The 22254-nt window shown below is 34.6% G+C and overlaps 1 protein-coding gene across 1 annotated transcript in view; it reads right to left on the bottom strand.

The window, feature by feature from the left end:
- Positions 1-22254, bottom strand: part of LOC136028800 (papilin-like) — a 387506-nt gene that overhangs the window by 274235 nt on the left and 91017 nt on the right. Inside the window, exons 7-8 of the mRNA XM_065706703.1 lie at positions 16222-16299; positions 7557-7680 (exon numbers count right to left, since the gene is read on the bottom strand). Coding sequence (XP_065562775.1) covers positions 7557-7680; positions 16222-16299 — 202 coding nt within the window. The remainder of the gene's footprint in view (positions 1-7556; positions 7681-16221; positions 16300-22254) is intronic.

The following is a 22254-nucleotide window of genomic DNA, read 5'->3' as shown; positions in this document are numbered from 1 at the left end:
TTTGATACCAATAGTTACATCAAAAGAATTTAATTTTTATGCTGATTTTAAATATACAAGTTTAGTCTTACTGATTAAAGGCTACGAGCCTGAGAAAATTGGCCTGATTTTCTAAAAAAGGAGGAAATACCCCTAAAAGTATTAGAATCTCAATAAAAATAATACTATCAAATTCAGCGTATCAGAAAACCCACTGTAGTGGTTTCAAGCTCCTATCTCCAAAAATTTGGAATTTTGTATTTTTTGCCAGAAAAAAAGATCACGGATGCGTGTTTATTTGTTTGTTTTTTGTTTTTGTTTTTTTTTTTCCACGAGAAACCGTATCGACCCAATGATCCTAGAATATCACGAGAGGGCTCAATCAAACGAAAATGAGAAGTTCTAGTGCCCTTTTTAAGTCACCAAAAAGATTGGAGGCAGCATGCCCCCCTCCCCTGCCCCTTTTTTCTTGAAATCATCCCATCTAAATTTTGAGATGGCCATTTTGCTCATCATAGTTGAAAGGCCCAATAACTATGCCTTTGGATATAACATGACCCCCCACAGCCCCAGTTGTAACTTCCTCAATGCCTCGCTCTTTACGCTAAAGTTTCTTATTGTTTTAAAAAGTAGAGTTGTGAGAAAGAGTCAAACTTTAGCCTAAAGAGCGGGGCATTGAAGAGGGGACAACCCTTTCATATACGGAATAATTTATGTTTGCTTTAAGTTTTAATGTCGCTCCTTACTTGCAGTTAAAAACTTGTTTTTTTATTTAATCTTAAATATGGGGAAGGCTACTACCATCCTGAATCCCTTGATCTTCACACTAAAGTTTAGCTTTTGTATAATGTTACTTCGAGAAAAAGCCATATGTAGGTGTATTTGCTTTCTACAATAATATAGGATTTCCTAAATTAAGAGCGAGGTTGAAACTATTGTCAAAACCTATTATTTATATTAATATTCGATTTTTTCATCTGCAAAAAATACCCGTTTTGTGTTAAAAACTATTTCCCACAAGTTCAATAAAGAGGGGGACCTATCCCCCATAACAACCATAATGTAAACTTATTTCAAACATACTCCTCATGCAAGCTTTGCACAACCATATCCAAAAATAGCATGTTTTGAGGCTTGCACTGCCCCTCCCCCCTTATAGTTGCTGCACCACCATAGAACTAGAACTCTATATAATCGTTCGTATTACTGTACAAATGAGCTACAGTTATGGTTCGATCTGCCGGGTCTTGTGTGTTTAGTGAGAAATATGCCACCAAGCGATGATGTGGTCTCTGAAACTGGAAGTTCACACAGACAGCTTTTCAATCGTCTAAACTAAATGGTTATTACAGAATAGCGTCCCAACCCCCGTCCCGTTCAATCGTCCCAACTAAATCACTATTACAGAACTTTCGGTCAGTTGCATTATCCTCAAAATCGCTATTTTGGTCACAGAGACAGCTTTTCAATCGTCCAAACTAAATGGCTATTATAGAACTTTCGGTCAGTTATATTATCCTCAAAATCGTTATTTTGGTCACAGAGACAGCTTTTTAATTGTTTAAACTAAATGGCTATTGCAGAACTTTCGGTCAGTTGCATTATACTCAAAATCGCTATTTTGGTCACAGAGACAGCTTTCCAATTGTCTAAACTAAATGGCTATTACAGAACTTTCGGTCAGTTGAATTATGCTCAAAATCGCTATTTATTTTGGTCACAGAGACAGCTTTTCAGTCAGTTGTCAATTGCCCTATGCAACTGACAACCAAAATCGTTACTTCGGGGCATAAAATGCAGGACACCAGTACTTTTCTATGTTGCTACCTTTTTTGTTACTTCAAAAGAGCATAAAACTTGTAGTTTCTATTCAGATGAGCAAACTCCAGAGACTACAATAACTAGTTCGGCAAGACGACCACCCTGAGAAAAACAACAACAAAAAACCAACAGTCACGCATCCGTGATCATTCTTCTTGAGAAAATACTGAATTTCAATATGTTTGTGTTTTATTTTCGCAGACAGAGGCGAGAAGTTTCGCCTTAACGATGCTTCTGGGTAATAAAGCTTCCAAGAATGGTCCAGAATTCCTTTTGATGTAAAACAAATTGGGCTAGTTCACTTGCAGCCAGGGTTGCCACCCCAAGTGACTTATCACTATTTCTAGTGATTTTTATGTTGCCTAATGATTCTCTTCTAGCTAGTGATGTTTGTTCTAAAACTAGTGATTTTTCCTTAATTTAGTGATTTTTCACGATATAGTGCGTAGATTCATGATTCAATCGAATAAATCATACAAGAATTTAGTTAACAAAAAAAAACACAAAATAGTGATTTACTACAGTTTCTAATTTGTTCCAGATTAGCATTAATACCCCTTTGAATATACCCCCTTTGAAACTTCCTATTTCTCATCATATGTCTGTATCAGAAATAGAATCCAAAGAGTATTCATCAAGATAATAGGCGAACCTAGTTAATCGCAAAATTGATTTTTCCATCGTAAATTTCCTTACAAAATTTGGACAAAAGCCAAACTTCACAGTGAAGAGCAAGGAGCTAAGGAGAAGACAGCCCCCTTCATACAAAGTATAGTCCGTTCAAACAAGTTTCAAATCTGTCCCTTACTTTCATTTGTAAAGCTCTTTTTTAAATTTATTTTCCGATTGTTTTCGGTTTCTGATTTCCGATTTTCCGATTTTCCCTAATTTTCTTGGACCTTCGGTTTGATAGAATTACACCGGGGGGAAAACGAATCACATAAACATGCATCGACGATGTTTCTTCTGAAAAAATGCAAAATTCCATATTTTGAAGACTGAAGCTTGAAACCAAAATAATTTTTGGTTTTGGATGGGTAACAATAAAGTGAAAGAATTTTATATATCTAGAATCAAACAGTTCGTGGTAATGAATTGTAGTAAGGAGCGACCCGGCTCCTTACTATAGACATAAAAAGAATCCTATTATTATGCTAATTGTAAATATATGAGTTTCACCAAGATTAGTCTTACCATCAAAAGTTATGAGCATGAGAAAATTTGCCTTATTTTACAAAATACCCCTAAAAATCATAGAATCTTAATGTGTTAAGTCATAATGTGTTAGTTGAAAAATTACTCAATGAATTTAATGTCCCCCATTTTCTAGTCAATATTATTACATCTTTTCTGTCAAATAGGAGTCAAGTTGTTAATTATAAAAATGTTTATTTTGATTCACTCCCTATTTCTAGCGGAGTTCCGCAGGGTACGCTTTTAGGTCCTTTGCTATTTTTGGTAATGATTAGCAATCTTGCTAGCGAATCAGCCAATCGATGGAAGTTTGTGGATGACATGTCATTGCTTGAAAAGTGCAAAAAAAATATTAAGAGCAGTGCAATGGAAATTCTAGAAGATGTTGTAAGTGAAGCAGCCCAGTCAAAAATGAAATTGAACTCCCATAAATCTCATATTATGACATTTAGTTTTCTTAAATCAAAGCCATCATTTGTGAACCCAATATCCAATGAAATAATTGTTACAAAAACTAAACTCTTAGGGGTCACACTGACTAGCAATTTGAAATGGGGTGCCCACATTTGTTGCTCTATTGTCAAACAGGCTAGTACATCTCTGTCTCTCCTTAAGATGCTTGCTAAATTTTCGTGTCCAAAAGCACACATACTCCGCCTTTATACATCTTTTATCCGTCCACAGCTTGAGTGTGCTTGCCCGGTGTGGCATTTCGGGCTTACCTTGGATCAGTCCGATAGACTAGAAATTATCCAGAAGAGAGCCCTGAGAATCATATACGGTGGGGGCAAAGTGCCTTACATTTTTTTCTCAAGGAATTCCACCTCCCTACCTTGGGAGTCCGACGTGTTACTCTTTTTACCAATTTCAGAAATAATCTGCGTTGTAACCCACACTTTCAATGTATACTCCCAGCCCATTATTGCCCTCCAAAGGCCCGTTTACCTAGATCAAAAGCATAGAAAATCCCAGTCTTAAATCCCATTAATGCAAGAACTGAGCGCTACCGAAAGAGCTTTGTACCAGCGTTTGTTGAAATAATAAATAAATGAAATTTGTAATTCATGATGTTAATGTGTCATTTACATTGTTAATGTGTCAGTTTCGATATTTCATTTTTGTCTGACATTCTATTGACATTATTCTATTCCTATACTCATTTTTATTTATTTTACTTATGTTACTTAGTTTTTACTTATGTACTTATGTTTGTATACTTATGTACTTATTTTTTTCATTGTACTCATTTTTATTTGACCAGCCAGTTGGGCTCATTGCTGTGGACTATGTTTATATGTTGTACTTTGTGCTTATGTTTTTTTTATATACAAAGTAGGCTAGCTGACAGAAAGCAACAAGTTCGGCAGTTTTTTGTTGTGAGAGTTTGCTTGTTAATAAAGTACAATTCATTCATTCATTCTAATAAAAAATGTGAAATTTTGTATTTTTGCCAGAAGACCGATCACGGTTGCGTGTTTTCAAAGGGTGGTCATGTCGACCCAGTGGTCCTAGAGTGTCACGAGAGGGCTCATTCTAACGAAAATTAAAGTTCTGGTACTCTTTTTAAGTGACCAGAAAAATTAAGGCCCCCTCCTACACTCATTTTTTTCCCAAAGTCACTGGATCCTAACATTGAGATGGCCATTTCATTCAGCATAGTCAAAAAGCCTAATAACTATGTTTTTGGGGACGATTTAATCCCTACAGTCCTTTAGCGGATGGAATGCAAGTTACAAACTTTCACCATTGTTTACATATAGTAATGGTTATTGGGAAGTGTGCAGACGTTTTTGGGGGGACTTTTTCGTGTTGAGGGTGGGGGTGGGTCGGGGATGTTGGTTACATGGGAGGATCCTTCCGTGGGCAAATTTATCATGAGGGAAGAGAAATTCCATGAAGGTGGCGCAGGATTTTCTAGCATTATTTAAAAAAAATGAGACTATAAATAAAAAAAAAATCAACTGGAAGTAAGGAGCAGAATTAAAACTTATGACGAACAGAAATTATTACATATATAAGGGCATTCGTCTCCTCCTCAATACCTCGCTCTTTACGCTGAAGTATTTTTAGTAATTTCAACTATTTATTCTACGGCCTTCGTGATCCAGAGGTCTTTCTTAAAGAATTGGGACAAATTCAAGCTTTAGTGTAAAGAGCAAGGTATTGACGAGGGGGCAAACCCCCTTATATACTTTATAAAAATATGCAAATATAGAAGTTCGTTACGTAAGTTAATTCGTAAGTTACATATATTTATTACTAATAAAAACGTTAGTAAAAAATAAAAGATTCTAGCTGTATTTTTAAGTGACCAAAAAATAGAGAAAAACTAGGCCTCCTCCCCCGCCTCTTTTTTATCAAAATCGTCCGATCTAAACTGCGAGAAAGCCATTTAGCTAAAAGAAAATTAATATTCAAATTTCATTTTAATTATTAATGTGTGGTGAGCCAAAATCAAAACATACATTAACTCAAAAACGTTCAGAAGTTAAATAAAAAAACAAGTTTTTCAACTGAAAGTGAGGAGTGACATTAAAACTTAAAACAAACAGAAATTATTCCGTACATCAAAGGGGCTGTCCCCTCCTCGACGTTCCGCTCTTTATGCTAAAGTTTTACTCTTTGTCCCAGCTCTATTTTTAAAACAATATAAAAAACCTTAGCGTAAAGAGCGGGACGTTGAGGAGGGGACAGCCCCTTTCATGTACGAAATAATTTCTGTTCGTTTTAAGTTTTAATGTCTCTCCTTACTTTCTGTTGAGAAAACTTTTTTTTTTTATTTCATCAGCATAAAAAGTCAATACTATCCGTGTAGCAATTGTCATGAGAATTCCATTTTTAGTAAACACCAAAAACAAGAAGAACAATAGGGAATTTTTTAAGGCAGTGGGAAACAAATTAGAATGAATATTTCGGCCCCTTGTCCAAGGGCCGTCCTCAGCAATACAAATAAGAAAAAACAACTTACAAGAAGATAAAATCAATATAACTATAATGAACAGTTTTTCAAAACAGTCCCAGTATCCTTAGCTCAGCGAAGTTCAACCAGAACTGATAAATAAATTGTTATGAAACGAGGCAACTCATTGAAATGAAAGAAAATGATTTGAAAACACGTTTTTAATGCCAGCCTAGCTTGTTTCGCTGCTGATTTTATAGATCTATTTGTGACAGGTTCTGTGCTAACGACCTTACGAAATATTATAAAAAACCAATAGATATTAACACAGAACCTGTCACAAATAGACCTATAAGATCAGCAGCACATTTTAAATGTGCAGCACATTTTAATTGTGCAGAGGCACATTTTAAATGCACGTTATGAAATCAAAACGTGGTACCTATGAAGGCAGGATGATTTTTGAATATTTCAACGCCTTCTATAAACTATTCTAAGGCGTAGGAAATTACATAAAGACAAGTCTAAATCTGTTATAATATAAGGAAGTAATAAATCTTTCTGTAATTTTCGTTTGAGTTTGATTTTCTCTTAACATTAAATGCACAATAATTAGATGTATAACTGATCCCTTTGTCTGGAGTCCTTGTCGTTTAAAATTTACTGTATTTTGTTCCATTTTGCATGCAATTTAATTGCTCTTTTTATGAGAGAGTTTTTTTCCTAAAAGTATTTAAAATACAGTTATTCCTACGAAAAGAATATACTGAAACATATTCCCTGTTACTCAACCACCACTGCTATTTAGGCGTTTGACCCCCTCCCCCTGGAAAATTTTCTGCCGGTACCCTTGGACACATTAGACCACTTACTATATCCAGGCTCGAAAGGAAGTGTCCTGTGCGTCTGTTAGGCTAACTAAAGTTAATAATGCTATTATTAACAATAAAAGCAATTCCGATTTTAGAAGCAAGCCAACCACAGAGATACGTTAAACTTGATCAGTGACAAAAGAAGAGCAGCAGATTTTATTATGTGCGTTAAACTAAAAGCCACTGTGAAGTTGTGAGTTTACGCACCAACCGTATTTAAGCCAAAACGAGAAAAGTCCAAGACCATTTTTTTTAGCAATTTCTTACCTGATATGATTAACCTTATTTAGGGTTTTAACAAGAGAGGTTTTGGGTGTTTGCTGACATTCGTTGATTGTGTTAACAACTCTGAACCTTATACACGCTGCAGGGATGTGTGCAAAAAGTTTTAATATTAGATAGAGGGGAGGGGGTCAGTATCTCTATTTTTACTAGGGGGTCTTTCAAGTCATTATCGAGAAGAAACAATAGACTGTTTCGTCTAGGCTGGTCTTATGCTTTTACACGGCTCTTCATAGCAAAATTTCAGGTGTGCCAAGTTTTGGTATTAGGTAGAGGGGGGGAGGGTCGGAATTTCCATTTTTACTGGGGGTCCTTCAAGTCATTATCGAGAAGGAACAATAAACTGTTTCGTCTAGGCTGGCATTATGCTTTTACAAGGGCCTTCATAGCAAAATTTTGGGTGTGCTATTGCTCACTTTACTTGTTACTCTTAGGGAAAGGCGTTAGCTACTTACTTATATATTCAAGTTTCAGTTTAAGATATATATAAATAAATAACACCAACATACCTACTTGGAGAACAGGAGTGGTATAATTCCCAGTGATGGTAGTGCATTTCGTACCGTCTCCACCACATACCCTACAATTATCTTCTTTTGCATCCGAGCCGAGAATCTTATCGCACCCAACAGGCTAAAATTATAAGAATTAACTAACAATTTATAGTCACATATTAGTAGCTCAACATATTAACAACTTTCAAGCACTAGTTTATTATCTTTTAGCGGCATATACTAAAAGGCTGCTATATATTACAACCATGACACTGCGGTGTTATGGATATACTTACTATAGTGAAATGCGAGTTCGACTATAAACGTAATTATATAAATCAAAATAATTATTCATTCGACTTATGTGCTTGATGATAAATTTAGATGTATTGGAGCATGATTTACAAAAACAAAATCAATACGACTTTAAGCTTGTGTGTCAGAATTGTATCTAAAAAAATTTGACAGCGAATTTGCAGAAATACCCAGTACTATTTAAAAAAAATATGTTGGATACTCTTAGAAATAACCAATTGAATACGAAACCATTTGTGCCCGTTTGCACGTTTTCTTATGAATGAATTTATTAGACAATATAAAAAAGTAATCGCTATGTCAGATGAGATATTATAAACCCTAGAATAGACTATTCTTTTTTTTAAGTTGCATTGTTCGCCAGTCATTCAACTAGTTCAAAAGATTATTTTTATAAATTTGTTTTAGGCTTCAATTAATAGAATAGGCAAATGGCTTTTCTGGGTGCCAGTAAACTACTTTCTGGGTATTCTTGTCTAAAAGTTTTTTCGTTTAGGTAATTTTGGGTTATTTTTGGCATTTGCGTAATTTTAACAAACTATGTGCCTAATTTCAAAAGGATGTGAGGGGATGTACTCGTAACACACAGCTACAGAAATTAGATCTAGCGTTGACCTTAAAGGTAGCAGTTGGTCTTTGTCGGTACTAGAGCCCCTGCTCTACTAAACCCGCTCTGGATTTTTGGCTTTGTAATTTACGAAAGCCGTAGAATAGAGCGGGCAGCGACATTCGGTGACAGGTTTTATGGAAGAATTATATAGAAGGATAATCAAGTTGGATGAAACAAGGTTTTTAGAGCGAAAAATTTCTTCTCTTTTTTATGATATGACCTGATGCGATTGAGAGGAGAGCTCAAAGGACGATCAGCTAAGAAATGAATTCCATAGAGGTTATTCTCTATATTGCTCTTGAGGAATCAAATTTCAAAGACGAAGTCGGTGTGGTGGCTGAAGATTATAATCGAAATGAATCCTACTGCACAACCGTTGAAAAATTGCAAGTGATTTGAGCTAGCTGAGCTTGTTTCTATCCCAAGCTCTTCAAGTTATACTCATGAGCCAGAACCTTGGCTCATTTAAACACCAATCTCTTAGTAGTTTGGTTGATCCAATCTATATGTAACACACAGTAATGAAAATGCTCTGTTAGACAACTTAAGGATGGAGATAAAACTTGTAAATCTAAGTGATCCTGTGCTCATTAGAACATGATTTAGGATAGGAACAACATAAGTAGTTTTCCATATTTGAGGAAAAAAAGGAGAAAGCATCTAGACAAAGTCCAGCCAGAACAGAGCTGAGCTGATAAAGATGTGGCTAGCTAAGCACAACAGCGTCATGGTGGAACATCTGGGGTATTATGTCGGCCAAAGAACTTTTTCGCACCAAGGCTCCTCATAATACAGTGAGCTTTTGAGGTGGAATAATTTACCCGGCCAGGGAAGATGTTCATGTGACATGGGAACCAGTGAACCCATGAGCCAGAACCTTGGCTCATTTAAACACCAATCTCTTAGTAGTTTAGTTGATTCAATGTATACGTAACGCACAGTAATGAAAATGTCATGTTAGACAACTTAATGATGGAGAAAAAATGGAGATAAAAATTGTAAATCTAAGTGATCCTGTGTTCATTAGAATATCGTTTAGTTTTGGATAGGGACAAATAAGTGGTTTTCCATATATGAGGAGAAAAAAGAGAAAGCATCTAGAGAAACACAGCCAGAACAGAGCGGATAAAGGTGTTACTAACTAAGCACAACAATGTCGTGCTAGACGTTTGGGGTATTATGGGGGTCGAAGAACTTTTTCGCACCAAGACTTCCCATAATACAGTGTGCTTTTAAGGTGGAATAATTTACCCGGCCAGGGAAGGTGTTCATGTGACTTGAGAACCCGGGGGTCTCTTTATACTCACCATTACAGTTCAAACATTAGGTAAAGGCTTTAGCCAGAGCCTTAATATTTGCCTATGAGCCACAAACAAGAGTCCAGTCGACTCAAAAGGTCGAACTGATATGGTAAAAAGACGGTCAAAAGGTGTAACCCCATTCGCATTGAAACTTGGGAGCAAAATTATCGTTTTTTTCAGCCAAGAAGATTATGTTGCACAGACGTCATCCTTACATACTTGGCTATTTTTCATTTTGTCTTATTAAATTTTTGATAACATCCGACACTTACGAGCTATTGCTTTGTTCTAATGACCTTCTTAAAATAAAGCTTAAACTTGGTTTTCCTATACTAAATACCTTGATTTGCGTTGATGATAACTACTAATACTGTAAATAATGACCTAATGTTAGTTATTTTCAGAAAGTCTCAAGATCGGAACACTCTCCACTTTTTGAAAGCAAGGGCACAGTGCTTCAATATTCGCTTTGGCCTTGCTATGCCTTGACCTGCTTTGAAGGTAACTAATGATTAAGTCAATCATGACCTGCTATTAGTTATTTCCAGGAAGTCTCAAGATCGGAACTCTCTCCACTTTTTGAAAGCAAGGGCACAGTGCTTCAATATTCGCTTTGGGCCTGCTAAGCCTTGACCTGCTTTGAAGGTAACTACTGATAAAGTCAATTATGACCTGCTGTTAGTTATTTCCAGGAAGTTCACGATCGGAATACTCTCCAGTTTTTGGAGGCAATGGTGCTTCGTTAGCCTTTTCAGTCTTCTCTTTATCTCTGCCATATTGTTTTGCCATTTTCCTTGGATGTGTAATCTGAAATCGGGCTCAGGCAACCAGATGGTTACCTGCAAATGAAGATACACTTAACGCACAAGCACTGGGATTGTGTGCAAGGAACTTATTCTGGACAAAGTCAACTATTTGAGCTAGTGCACGTTTCGATGTTGAGAAGCTCTTCGAGTCCGACTGATAACTTCGAAGACAACATTGCCTTTCCATGACAAAAGTAAAACAGTTCAAAATAGGGATGAAACCTTTTTATTGACAGTGAATAGATATACAATTATTTAACTGGATATTTCGAACATATATACAGTGTTCATCATGAACAGTAATACTGCTGTTCATCATCATAAGTAGTTTTACTGCTGATGATGAACACTGTATGTGTGTTCGAAATATCCAGTTAAATAATTTTATATCTATTCACTGTCAATAAAAAGGTTTCATCCCTATTTTGAACTGTTTTACTTTAGTCCGACTGAGAGATATAGATCGTTTAAGTGTAGATTATCTAGTGGTCTACAGCAAAGCAAGAAGTCACAGTGAACAAAAAACTGAAGTCACCAGGAAGGGAAGTCCCAGACCTTCGTTATTTCCCTTATATTTACCAGAAACATACTTTGAGATAGCAGGTTAGAGCGTTTTAAGCAGTTCCCACAATCATAAATTTATTTTGAACGCACAAACTGTATGGAGAATAAACTGACATGAGGGAAATTATTTTTTATACACAATAGATGGAGTAGGCAAGTTCACAAATGAAGGGGCTATCAGAATTTTGATTTTACGCTTGGCATGTCAAAGTTAGCTACCATGACAAGGTTCTACAAATCGATAAAGGACCCTTTACTTCATGGACAGTCCAGCCGAATCTAACTTCTCTGCAAATGTCCATATCTCCAGGACGCTCTGGATGTCCAGAAAGAACATCCATGTCAGAAGTCTTCTACAAGATGTCAGTCTCTCCAAGGATTATTTTGTTTAGGCTTCCAAACCAATAAAAGACACTGTGATTGCTGATCAGCCAAGCAAAGTCTAACGTCTTCAAAAATGCTTCATATCTTTAATTCCAAATCTTTGGAACATCCGTTTCTAAAAGTCTTCTGCTAAATATCAGTCTGATACTGATATTTATCAGTATCAGTATCAGTATATTTATCATTTCAGGTCTGATACTTCTTTTTTATGTATTAAGTAAAAGAGAACTTGCTGAACAGTCAGCCCGACAAAGTCGAACATTTCCAAACATATTCCCATCTCCAAACCGTCTCCAGAAACAGACATTCATCAATAGAAAGGAGAATTATTAAAAGATTTAATGTTCGTCCCAGGTTTGTATCCATTGAAAGGGTTGCAACGGGTGTTGAACAGGTTGAAACAGATGGGGGTGGTCGCTACTCCTATTTACAAAGTAAAATTGCTTCCATAGTTTTAATCCTTGAACGGTAATAAGAGTAACTGGTTACATACTCACTTGCATTATCACCGTGATAAATGAGGGTACAAGGAGAGAGCACCCCAGAAGTAGATCAGTGGAGATACTTATATAATAAGTAAATAAATTAAACGTAATTTTATCTGTTTTTAGGATAATTTTCAATGCACCAGGTGGCTAAATACTTTGGTTTACGAATGAATTCTTCATAACGAAAAAAAAAATGTTTTATAAGTCTCAGTGGGCTTTTGATTTTATTTTTAACCAACAATATGAAATATTACGGGTCATGCAAAACTTCCAAAAATAACAGAAAATAATCAAAATACTATAAGAATTTTATTGTCTACTTTGTAATATGTTATTATTCAACAAGCACTACGTACAAACTGAACTACTTCATACTGAAATAAGAAAATACTGCAGGTATTTTGTTGTCTTCTTTTTAATATGTTATTATTCAACAAGCACTATAAACATACTGAACTACTACTTACAGGAAAAAGCAAAATAATACGAGTACTTTGTTGCCTGATTCCTAAAGTGTTATTAAATAAAAAAAAATTCAACTGACAGTAAGTAGCGACATTAAAACTTAAAACGAGCAGAAATTATTCCGTATATGACAGAGGCTGTCCCCTCCTCAACGCCCTGCTCTTTACGCTTAAGTTTGACTCTTTGTCACAGTTCAACTTTTGTAAACAAAAAAAAAGATCGGGGACACGGGGACGTTTAAAAAATAAAACAGCGTAAAGAAAGAGACGTTGAGGAGGGAATAGCCTTTTTCATATATGTAATAATTTCTGTTCGTTTTAAGCTTTAATGTCGTTCCTTACTTTCAGTTGAAAAAGCTTGTTTTTTTACGATCACCCCCGGAAAAAAAATAAATATACACGCATCCGTGATCTGTCTTCTGGCAAAAAATACAAAATTCCACATTTTTGTAGATAGGAGCTTGAAACTTCTATAGTAGGGTTCTCTAATACGCTGAATCTGATGGTGTCATTTCCGTTAAGATATTATACCTTTTAGACGGTGTTTCCCCCTATTTTCTAAAATAAGGCAAATTTTCTCAGGATCGCAACTTTTGATGGGTAAGACTAAACTTGATGAAACTTATATATTTAAATCAGCATAAAAATATGATTCTTTTTATGTAACCAGGGTATCAAAATTCTGTTTTTCAAAGTTTCGGTTACTATTGAGCCGGGTCGCTTCTTACTACAGTTTGTTACCACGAACTGTTTGATTATCCAACAAAGATTAGATACATACGAAAATGCTAAACATTGAAAGAAGCGAAATACTTCAAGCATTTTGTTGTCTATTTGCTAATGTTCTATTATTCAACAAGCACTATATACATACTTAACAACTAAATACTAAAACAAGCAAAATAGTACAAGCAATTTGTTCTATACTTTCTAATGTGTTATTATTCAACAAATACTACATACATACGGAACTTCAACATACTGAGATAAGCAACATCACAAGAATTTTGTTGCATATTTTCTAAAGCATTATTATTCAACAAACACTAAATCCATACTGAACTACTACAAATTGAAATAAGCAGAATACTACAAGCATTTTCTCGTCTATTTTCTAATGTGCTATGAAACAGTTCGTGGTAACGAACTGCAAGTAAGGAGCGACTCGACTCTATAGTAACCGAATCTCTAAAACAGAATTTTGACACCAATTGATACATCAAAAAAATTATGCTGATTTCACATATATAGGTTTCGTCAAGTTTAGTTTTACCCATCGAAAGTTACGAGGAAAACTTTGCCTTATTATTTTCAAAAAAAGGGGGAAACACGCCCTAAAAGTCATAGAATCTTAATGAAAATCATACCATCAGATTCAGCGTATCAGAGAACCTTACTGTAGAAGTTTCAAGCTCCTATCTGAAAAAATGTGGATTTTTGTATTTTTGCCAGGGGAAGGATTATGGATGCGTGTTTATTTGTTGTTGTTTATTTCTTCCCAGGGATGATCACGTCGACCCAGAAGTGCTAGAATATTGCAGGAGGGCTCATTCGAAAGGAAATTAAAAGTTATAGTACCCCTCTTCGGTGAAAAAAATTGGAGGGAAGCTAGGCCCCCTCCCACGCTCATTTTTCCTAAATTCACACGATAAAAATTTTGAGATAGCCATTTTGCTTAGCATAGTCGAAAAATCTAATAACTATGTCTGTAAGGAGCCTTCATCCCCCACAGTCCCAGGGGGAAGGGCTGCAAGTTATGAACTTTGCCCATTGTTTACATATAGCATTGGCTATTGGGAAACATGCAGACGTTCTCAAGGGGATTTCTTCGGTTGGGGTCGAGGGAGGGGCTACGTGGGAGTATCTTCTATGGGGGGAGGGACATTTCTATGAAGGTGGAGCCTGATTTCCCAGCATTGTCTAAAAATTATCATTAAACCTTAAAACGCATTATCATTAAAACTTCAAACGAATAGAAATTATTAAGTATATCAGGGGGTTCTACCCCTAGGCAATACCTCGATCTTTACGCTAAAGTTTTTTTTAGTACTTTCAAAAGACCTATTTATTCTAATTAAACAGCCTTTGTGATTCAGGGGGTCATTTTCAAAGAATTGGAACAAAATTCGAACTTTAGCGTAAATAGCGAGGTATTGACTTGAGAGAGAGGCCCCACCGAGGTATTGACGTAGAAGGATCTTTCCATGGAGAAATTTTTCTTCGGGGATGGGACATTTCTATCAAGGGGGTGCCGGATTTCTCAGCATTATTCAAAAAACGATCAGAAATTGAATAATAAAAAAACTGGAAGTGACAGTGAGGAGCAACATTAAAACTTAACACAAACGGAAATTATTACGTATATGAGGGGGTTCTCCCCCTAGTCAATGCCTCACTCTTTACGCTAAAGTTTTTTTTTTGTACTTTCAAAGGAGCTATTTATTCTAATGAAATGGCCTTTGTAATTCAGGGGTCATTCTTATAGAATTAGAACAAAATTCCTACTTTAGCGCAAAGAGCGAGGTATTGACTAGGGGGATAACCCTTCATATACTTAATAATTTTGTTCGTTTTACGTTTTAATGTCGCTCCTTACTTTCAGTTGAAAAAAACTTTTTTTTTATATTTAATTATCCAACAAGCACTACCCGATGTTCAAAACTATTCAACAATTGACTAGGGGGAGAACTCCTCATACACGTAATAATTTTTGTTCATCTTAAGTTTTAATGTTCCTCCTTACTTTCAGTTGAAAAAACTTGTTTTTTATATTTAATTATCCCCCAAGCCCTGTCCGATGCTCTAAACTATTCAACAATCAGTATGCTACAAAAAATTACAAATAGTGTCCAAATAGGGTGCAATCCAATTTTAAAGTGTTAAAGGCAGGAGCATTCACATTTCTAAGAAATAGGCGGATACAGTTCACTAAAGTAATTGCGTAGAAAATTGCAAAAAAATACGCCTCTTTTTCAGTAAACTCCAAATAGGGAATAATCTAATTTTAAAGTGTTAAAAGCAGGGACATTTGTAGTTATGGGGAACAAGTATATGGAGAACATTATTTTCTTGACTATCGCTTCCCTACCCCATTAAAATTATTTATGGAGCTGAAGCATGCGCGAAAAATTTAAAGATGATTCTTAACAGGAATACAGATCAGCAGGTCATGTTTTTAAATTTTACAGAAGCTTGTTACATTATTCAGTTAAAACTAGTAATAGGCTTATGAATCCTGTATGGAATGTAGATACTGATGCAAATTTTGGCTAGCATGAGTTATATTAAAATACTTATTTACATAATAGTTAAATAAGTTGTATATGGAATAACATATAGTAAAGTACGTTATTTATAGTAGGCTATAATATAATATATGACTAGAATTTTAACATTTTGTTTTTACAATTATAAGGTTGAAAAAATTTACTGTTAAGCAAAATCTTAAATTGCAGAGATTTCCAGGAATTTATATAAGCGTATATTGACAATTCAGTTTACTTTCGTTAGTTCTTTTTTACTCATCTTGATTACTATAGCGGTTTTTTTTCGTTTTTTGTCGCGACTGAATATTCATACGAACCAGTGCATTTAAGACGTATATTAGTAGTTAATATATGTATTTGTACGATTATTAAGACAACAGCTAAATAAACAAAGAAAAAAAGTGTTAAAACAAGAGCTATTTCATTCCTAGAAGACCATCACCGTCCTTGCATGCGCCATCCCAAAATGACTTGGTAAATACCTGTTTTTGAGAATCTTCATCCCTTGGAAGACCATTGTCAGGGTCGTGGCTTAAAAGAAGTGGCAGTTCCGACTGTCTCTGTATCGGAATATATTATTGTTAGCTGCACATGGTTAAAATAAGACAAAGCTTGAAATCTTATAAGCACACCAAAGCATATTTAACGTTGCAATGATAGGTTTTAAAAAGGAAGGACATTACACAATTAGATATACAGAATAGTGTTTTTAAAAACCTTTTTTTGGGGGAGGGGTCATAATTCAAATCATCCAATTTCATAGCAGGACAACAAAGAACAACAGTAGGCAGTCCCCTTCCTATAAACAGAATCATGATTTTATATTAGGGGCAACAGTACAGTTGCAACAGTTCTGAACACATTATGATAATATAATTCTTACTGCATTGCATTCAGAAAATTTCTACTTATTGGATTTTTAATATTCACCTCCAGTTTAACTACATTCTAGCCCTACTTCTAGATGTAGCCATGGGAAGGGATGCCCCCATGAGGACCGAAGGCTTTGCTTCCACCTGAAATCCCAAATTTTCCCCAAATTATGACCACTTCATATTCAAATTATCCAATTATTTTTTTTCACTATTTGTTCCCCTTCCCTTGAAAATCACCTGAGGACATTATATATATATACATACATATATATATATATATATATATATATATATATATATATATATATATATATATATATATATATATATATATATATATATATATATATATATATATATATAAATAAGTTGTCTGTGTGTGGATCTGTGGATCAGGTGACGTCATGTTTGTCCGCATATGACGTCTGAATTATTTCACACTAATACAAAAGAAGAAAAAAACTAAAAAAGGTAAAAACTACAAAAAAAAACTAAAAAGAAAAAAAACTAAAAAAGCTAAAAAACTAAAAAAAAACTAAAAAAAGGTAAAAATCTAATAACTAAAAAAAAACTGAAAAAAATAAAAAAAGGCAAAAACTACAAAAAAAAATAAAAACTAATAAAAAAACTAAAAAAGCTAAAAAACTAAAAAAAACTAAAAAAAAACTAAAAAAAGGTAAAAAACTAAAAAAAACTAAAAACTAAAAAAGAAAAAAACTAAAAAAAAGGAAAAAAACTGAAAAATAAAAGAGAAAAAGAAAACTAAAAAAATATGAATAAATATATATAAAAATAAGTTGTTTGTGGGTTATGTCTGTCTGTCTGTCTGTCGAGTGACGTCGTGTTTGTCCGCATATGACGTCTGAATTATTTCACACTAATACAAAAGAAGAAAAAAAACTAAAAAAGGTAAAAACTACAAAAAAAAACTAAAAAGAAAAAAAAACTAAAAAAACTAAAAAAAACTAAAAAAAGGTGAAAAACTAAAAACTAAAAAAAACTGAAAAAACTAAAAAAAGGCAAAAACTAAAAAAAAAAACTAAAAACTAATAAAAAAAACTAAAAAAGCTAAAAAACTAAAAAAACTAAAAAAATTAAAAAAAGGTAAAAAACAAAAAAAACTAAAAACTAAAAAAGAAAAAACTAAAAAAAGGAAAAAACTGAAAAATAAGAGAAAAAGAAAACTAAAAAAATATTAATAAATATAAAAAATATAAATATAATATAAATTAGCAATCAACAAAGCACCGAGACACAAATGACGACCGGGACACAGGGAGTATAAATGACGACCAGGACATAAGTAAAAAAAAAAACTAAAAAAACTAAAAAAATGGTAAAAAACTACAAAAAAACTAAAAACTAATAAAAAAACTAAAAAATCTAAAAATCTAAATAAACTAAAAAAGAAAAAAAGAAAAAAGGAAAAAAATAAAGGAGAAAAACAAAACTAAAAAACGAATGTATATACAGACCAGGACACCGGGATACAAATGACGACCGCTATATATATATATATATATATATATATATATATATATATATATATATATATATATATATATATATATATATATATATATATATATATATATATATATATAATATATATATATAATATATATATATATATATATATATATATATATATATATATATATATATATATATATATATATATATATATATATATATATATATATATTGTAACAAGATCAGAAAACTCTTGCTGCACTACATCAGAAAAAAATTAATCCGTCTCAAATTACAACTATTTCTGTAATTAAACAAAGGAGGTTGAACCCATCTTGACAAAAAGAAGAATTTTTTAATTATATTTAGAAACAAGGATTGATGCAACTGATTATACACATTTCATTTAAAAAAGTGGATTATAAACATCAACCTGAGACAAAGTGTTCAGTAAACGTTATGCCCACTCCCCTCTTCAGAAAAACAATAAGAGCTGAAAATTCTGTTGTTGGGTTATAATTTGATTAAACGATATATCGATATTTTTGCTTTCGAAATTTAATATTTCTGATCTGTTTTTTTTGCTTAGATTGCCTTTAGGTTTTGGCAAAATTCAATAGCGAAAATAGTAATTAAAGAGTATTTTGCACATTTTTTCCAAATTTCGAATAAATACAAAAAACTTGTATTACATGAATGAATATCGCAAAAACCCTGATTTAGAATTACTCGGGCTCAGGATTAAGAAAAATAACCTACTGGTTATTTTTGGCTGCTCAAATCGGTAACATGTCAATATTTCCCCCTGAAAATTGGTTCAGCCTTTCAGTGATTAAAAAAAAAAAAAAATCAACTGAAAGTAAGAAGCAGCATTAAAACAAAGAAATATAACCATTTGCGTATATGAGGGGGATAATCCCTCCTCACAAACTCTCTCTTCCTATCTCTTCTTTTTGTATTTTAACAATCTCCTTACTCTGGTTAGATGGATCTTGTATTTTATGAGCTGTTCTTAAATAATTGGGACAAAAAGTTAAAAATAGCATAAAGAGCGATGTATTGAGGAGGGTACTTGCCCACATATACGGGATAATTTCATTTTAAGGTTTAATATTGTTCCTTACTTTTAGTTGAACAAATTTGTATTTTTATATAGTTTCTAATTGTTTTTCGAATAATGTCAGAAAATCTGCCGTTTCTCTCCATGGAAATCCCTCCCCTCCCAAGAAAATTTCCCTTTGGAAATTTCCACCCTTGTAAATTCCCTCATCCCCTATCATCCCCTACACAAAAAAACACCTCAAAAACTTAGACTAATTTCCTAGACTAATTCCCCCAAAAAACTTATTGTGGACAATTCTGCCTGGAAAATCCTTTCGTATTAGAACTACGGTAAATTATCCCGTGTATAGTTCCCCTTTAAAAGTTCTTTCCCGGAAACTTCCCTCCTCAAGAGAATTCTGGGAAAAAGAGAGCATCGAAGGGAGGTGGAAATCCAGTTGCCTTCCAGTCGTTTTGGACACGAAATAAGGAACTAGAACTGTAATTTCCGTTCGAGTGAGCCTCCTCCCGTTCTTATATGACAGTTGGTCATAAAACAAGAAAAACAAGAGCTAAGAGCTCATATGGCACTTGTGACGATGCCAGAAGAGCCAAGTTCAAAATGCCTCATTTTTTCTAATTTTTCCTCTCCCTTCAGCCCCCCAGAAGGTCAGATCGGGGAAAACGACTTTATCAAGTCAATTTGTGCAGCTTCTTGACACGCCTACCAATTTTTATCGCCCTACCATGTCCAGAAGCACCAAACTCACCAAAGCACTGGACCCCAACCCCTAACTCCCCCAAAGAGAGCGGATCCAATACGGTTGCGTCAATCACGCATCTACGACATTTGCTTATTCTACCCACCAAGTTTCATACCGGTCTCTCCGCTTTAAGTGTTTTCCAAGATTTCCGGTTTCCCCCTCCAAATCCTCCAATGTCAACATATCTGGTAGTTCCTTCTAAATACCGGATTTCATTCAGATCCGGTCACCTGGTCTTAAGTTGAAAATACCTCAATTTTTCTAATTTTCCCAAATTAACAACCCCCAGCTAACCCAAAGAGAACGGATTCGTTCCAAATATGTGAATCAAGTATCTATAATTTGTAATTATTCTTACTATCAAGTTTCATCCCGATCTCTCCACTCTAAGCGTTTTCCAAGATTTCCAGTTTCCAAGATTTCTGTTTCTTCCCTCCAACCCCTAAGACCCCAGATCTGATTCGAATCAAAAATGAAGCATCTGAGACATAAGATCTTTCTACATATCAAGTTTCAGTTAGATCCGATCACCCGATCGTAAGATAAAGATACCTCAATTTTCACGTTTTCCACCATTTCTCGGTTTCCCCTCCAACTCCCCCCAATGTCACCAGATCTGGATTTAAAATAAAAGCTCTGAAGCACAAGGTCTTTCTCAATATCAAATGTCATTAAGATCTGATCACCCGTTTTTAAGTTAAAAATATCTCATTTTTTCTAATTTCTCCGAATTACCCCCCCCCCCCAACTCCCCCAAAGAGATCGGATTCGGTCCGGTTATGTCAGTTACGTATCTTATACATGTGCTTATTCTTCCCACCAGGTTTCATCCCTATCTCTCCACTCTAAGCCATTTCCAAAATACCTCCTCTTTCTAATTTTTTAGAACTAACCCTCTCCCCAACTCCCCCAGAGAGAGCGGATCCGTTCCGGTTATGTCAATCACGTATCTAGGACTTGTGCTTATTTTTCCACCAAGTTTCATCCGATCCCTCCACTCTAAGCGTTTTCCAAGATTCTAGGTTTCCCCATCCAACTCCCCCCAATTCATTTGGGAGAATCCAACCCATTTCACAACCTCAATTTTTCAAATTTTTTCGAATTAACCGTCCAACCATTCCCCCCTCCCCCGATTGTCGAATCGAGGAAACAACAACTTCTAATTTCATCTGGTCTGGTCCCTGATACGCCTGCCAAATTTCATCGTCCTAGCTTATCTGAAAGTCCCTAAACTAGCAAAATCGGGACCGACAGGCCGACAGAATTTGTGATGTCACTTGGTAGATATCAAGCGCCATAAAAAGAACGAATAAACACGCATCCGTGATCTCTGGCAAAAATTACAAAATCTTACATTTTCGAAGACGGAAGTTATAAACCCTTACAGTATGGTTGTCTGATATGCCGAATCGATGGTGTGATTTTTATTAAGATGCATTAACTTTTTAGGGGCGTTCCCTCCCTTTCTAAAAAATAATACAAATTTCCTCAGGCTCGTACATTTTTATGATTATATGAATTTTATATATCAGGAGTTGGTATAAAAGTCAATTCATTTGTTGTATCTATTGTTATCAAAATTCCGTGGTTTAAAGTTTTGGTTGATATTTCGCAAAGTTGCTTCTTGCTCACAGTTTATTATTGTAACTTCGTATAGGTAGTTCTGAAACCCATTTTTCCAGTGGATCAGTTTTTCTTGGAACTAACAACGCCATACTGGAACTCTAGAGAGTCGTAAGAGATACAGCTTTTGAGGAAGCTTGCCTTGCATTGACAACAGAGACTTAGTCACGTGTTCTCCACAAAGAGACTTGATTCTGTAGTGGCTTAATCACAGGGACTGTCACGTTACTTATCACGGTACATGTTTATCAATATTTACGTTTCAATATTCGATATCGATATATGTGTTTCGATATTCAATATCGATATTTGGAGCGATATATTGATATCAGTATACAATATTGCCAAAAACTACTTAGGGGGATTGACCCCTCCCTCCACAAAAAAAATTGGCTGACTCGTAAAAATGTAGCAAAATGAATATCAACAAACGATTGATGCGTTCTTATTTCTTTCGTAGCCTCCCCTCCTCCGATTTTTTTTTATTTTGCAATCCCCCTCCCCCAAAAAAAATCCTGGATGTGAGATGCCTCCTTGTGTATTTGCATTATCCTGACAATAACATCTCCACAAAGAAACTTGATTCTTTAGTGGCTTAATCACAGGGACTGTCACGTTACTTATCACGGTACATGTTTATCAATATTTACGTTTCAATATTCGATATCGATATTTGTGTTTCGATATTCAATATCGATATTTGGAGCGATATATTGATATCAGTATACAATATTGCCAA

Source organism: Artemia franciscana, chromosome 7 (assembly GCF_032884065.1).
Source record: "Artemia franciscana chromosome 7, ASM3288406v1, whole genome shotgun sequence".
NCBI classification, from domain to species: Eukaryota; Metazoa; Arthropoda; class Branchiopoda; order Anostraca; family Artemiidae; genus Artemia; species Artemia franciscana.
The sequence above is the reverse complement of the archived record's forward strand: the minus strand, read 5'-3'. Positions and strand labels throughout refer to the sequence as shown.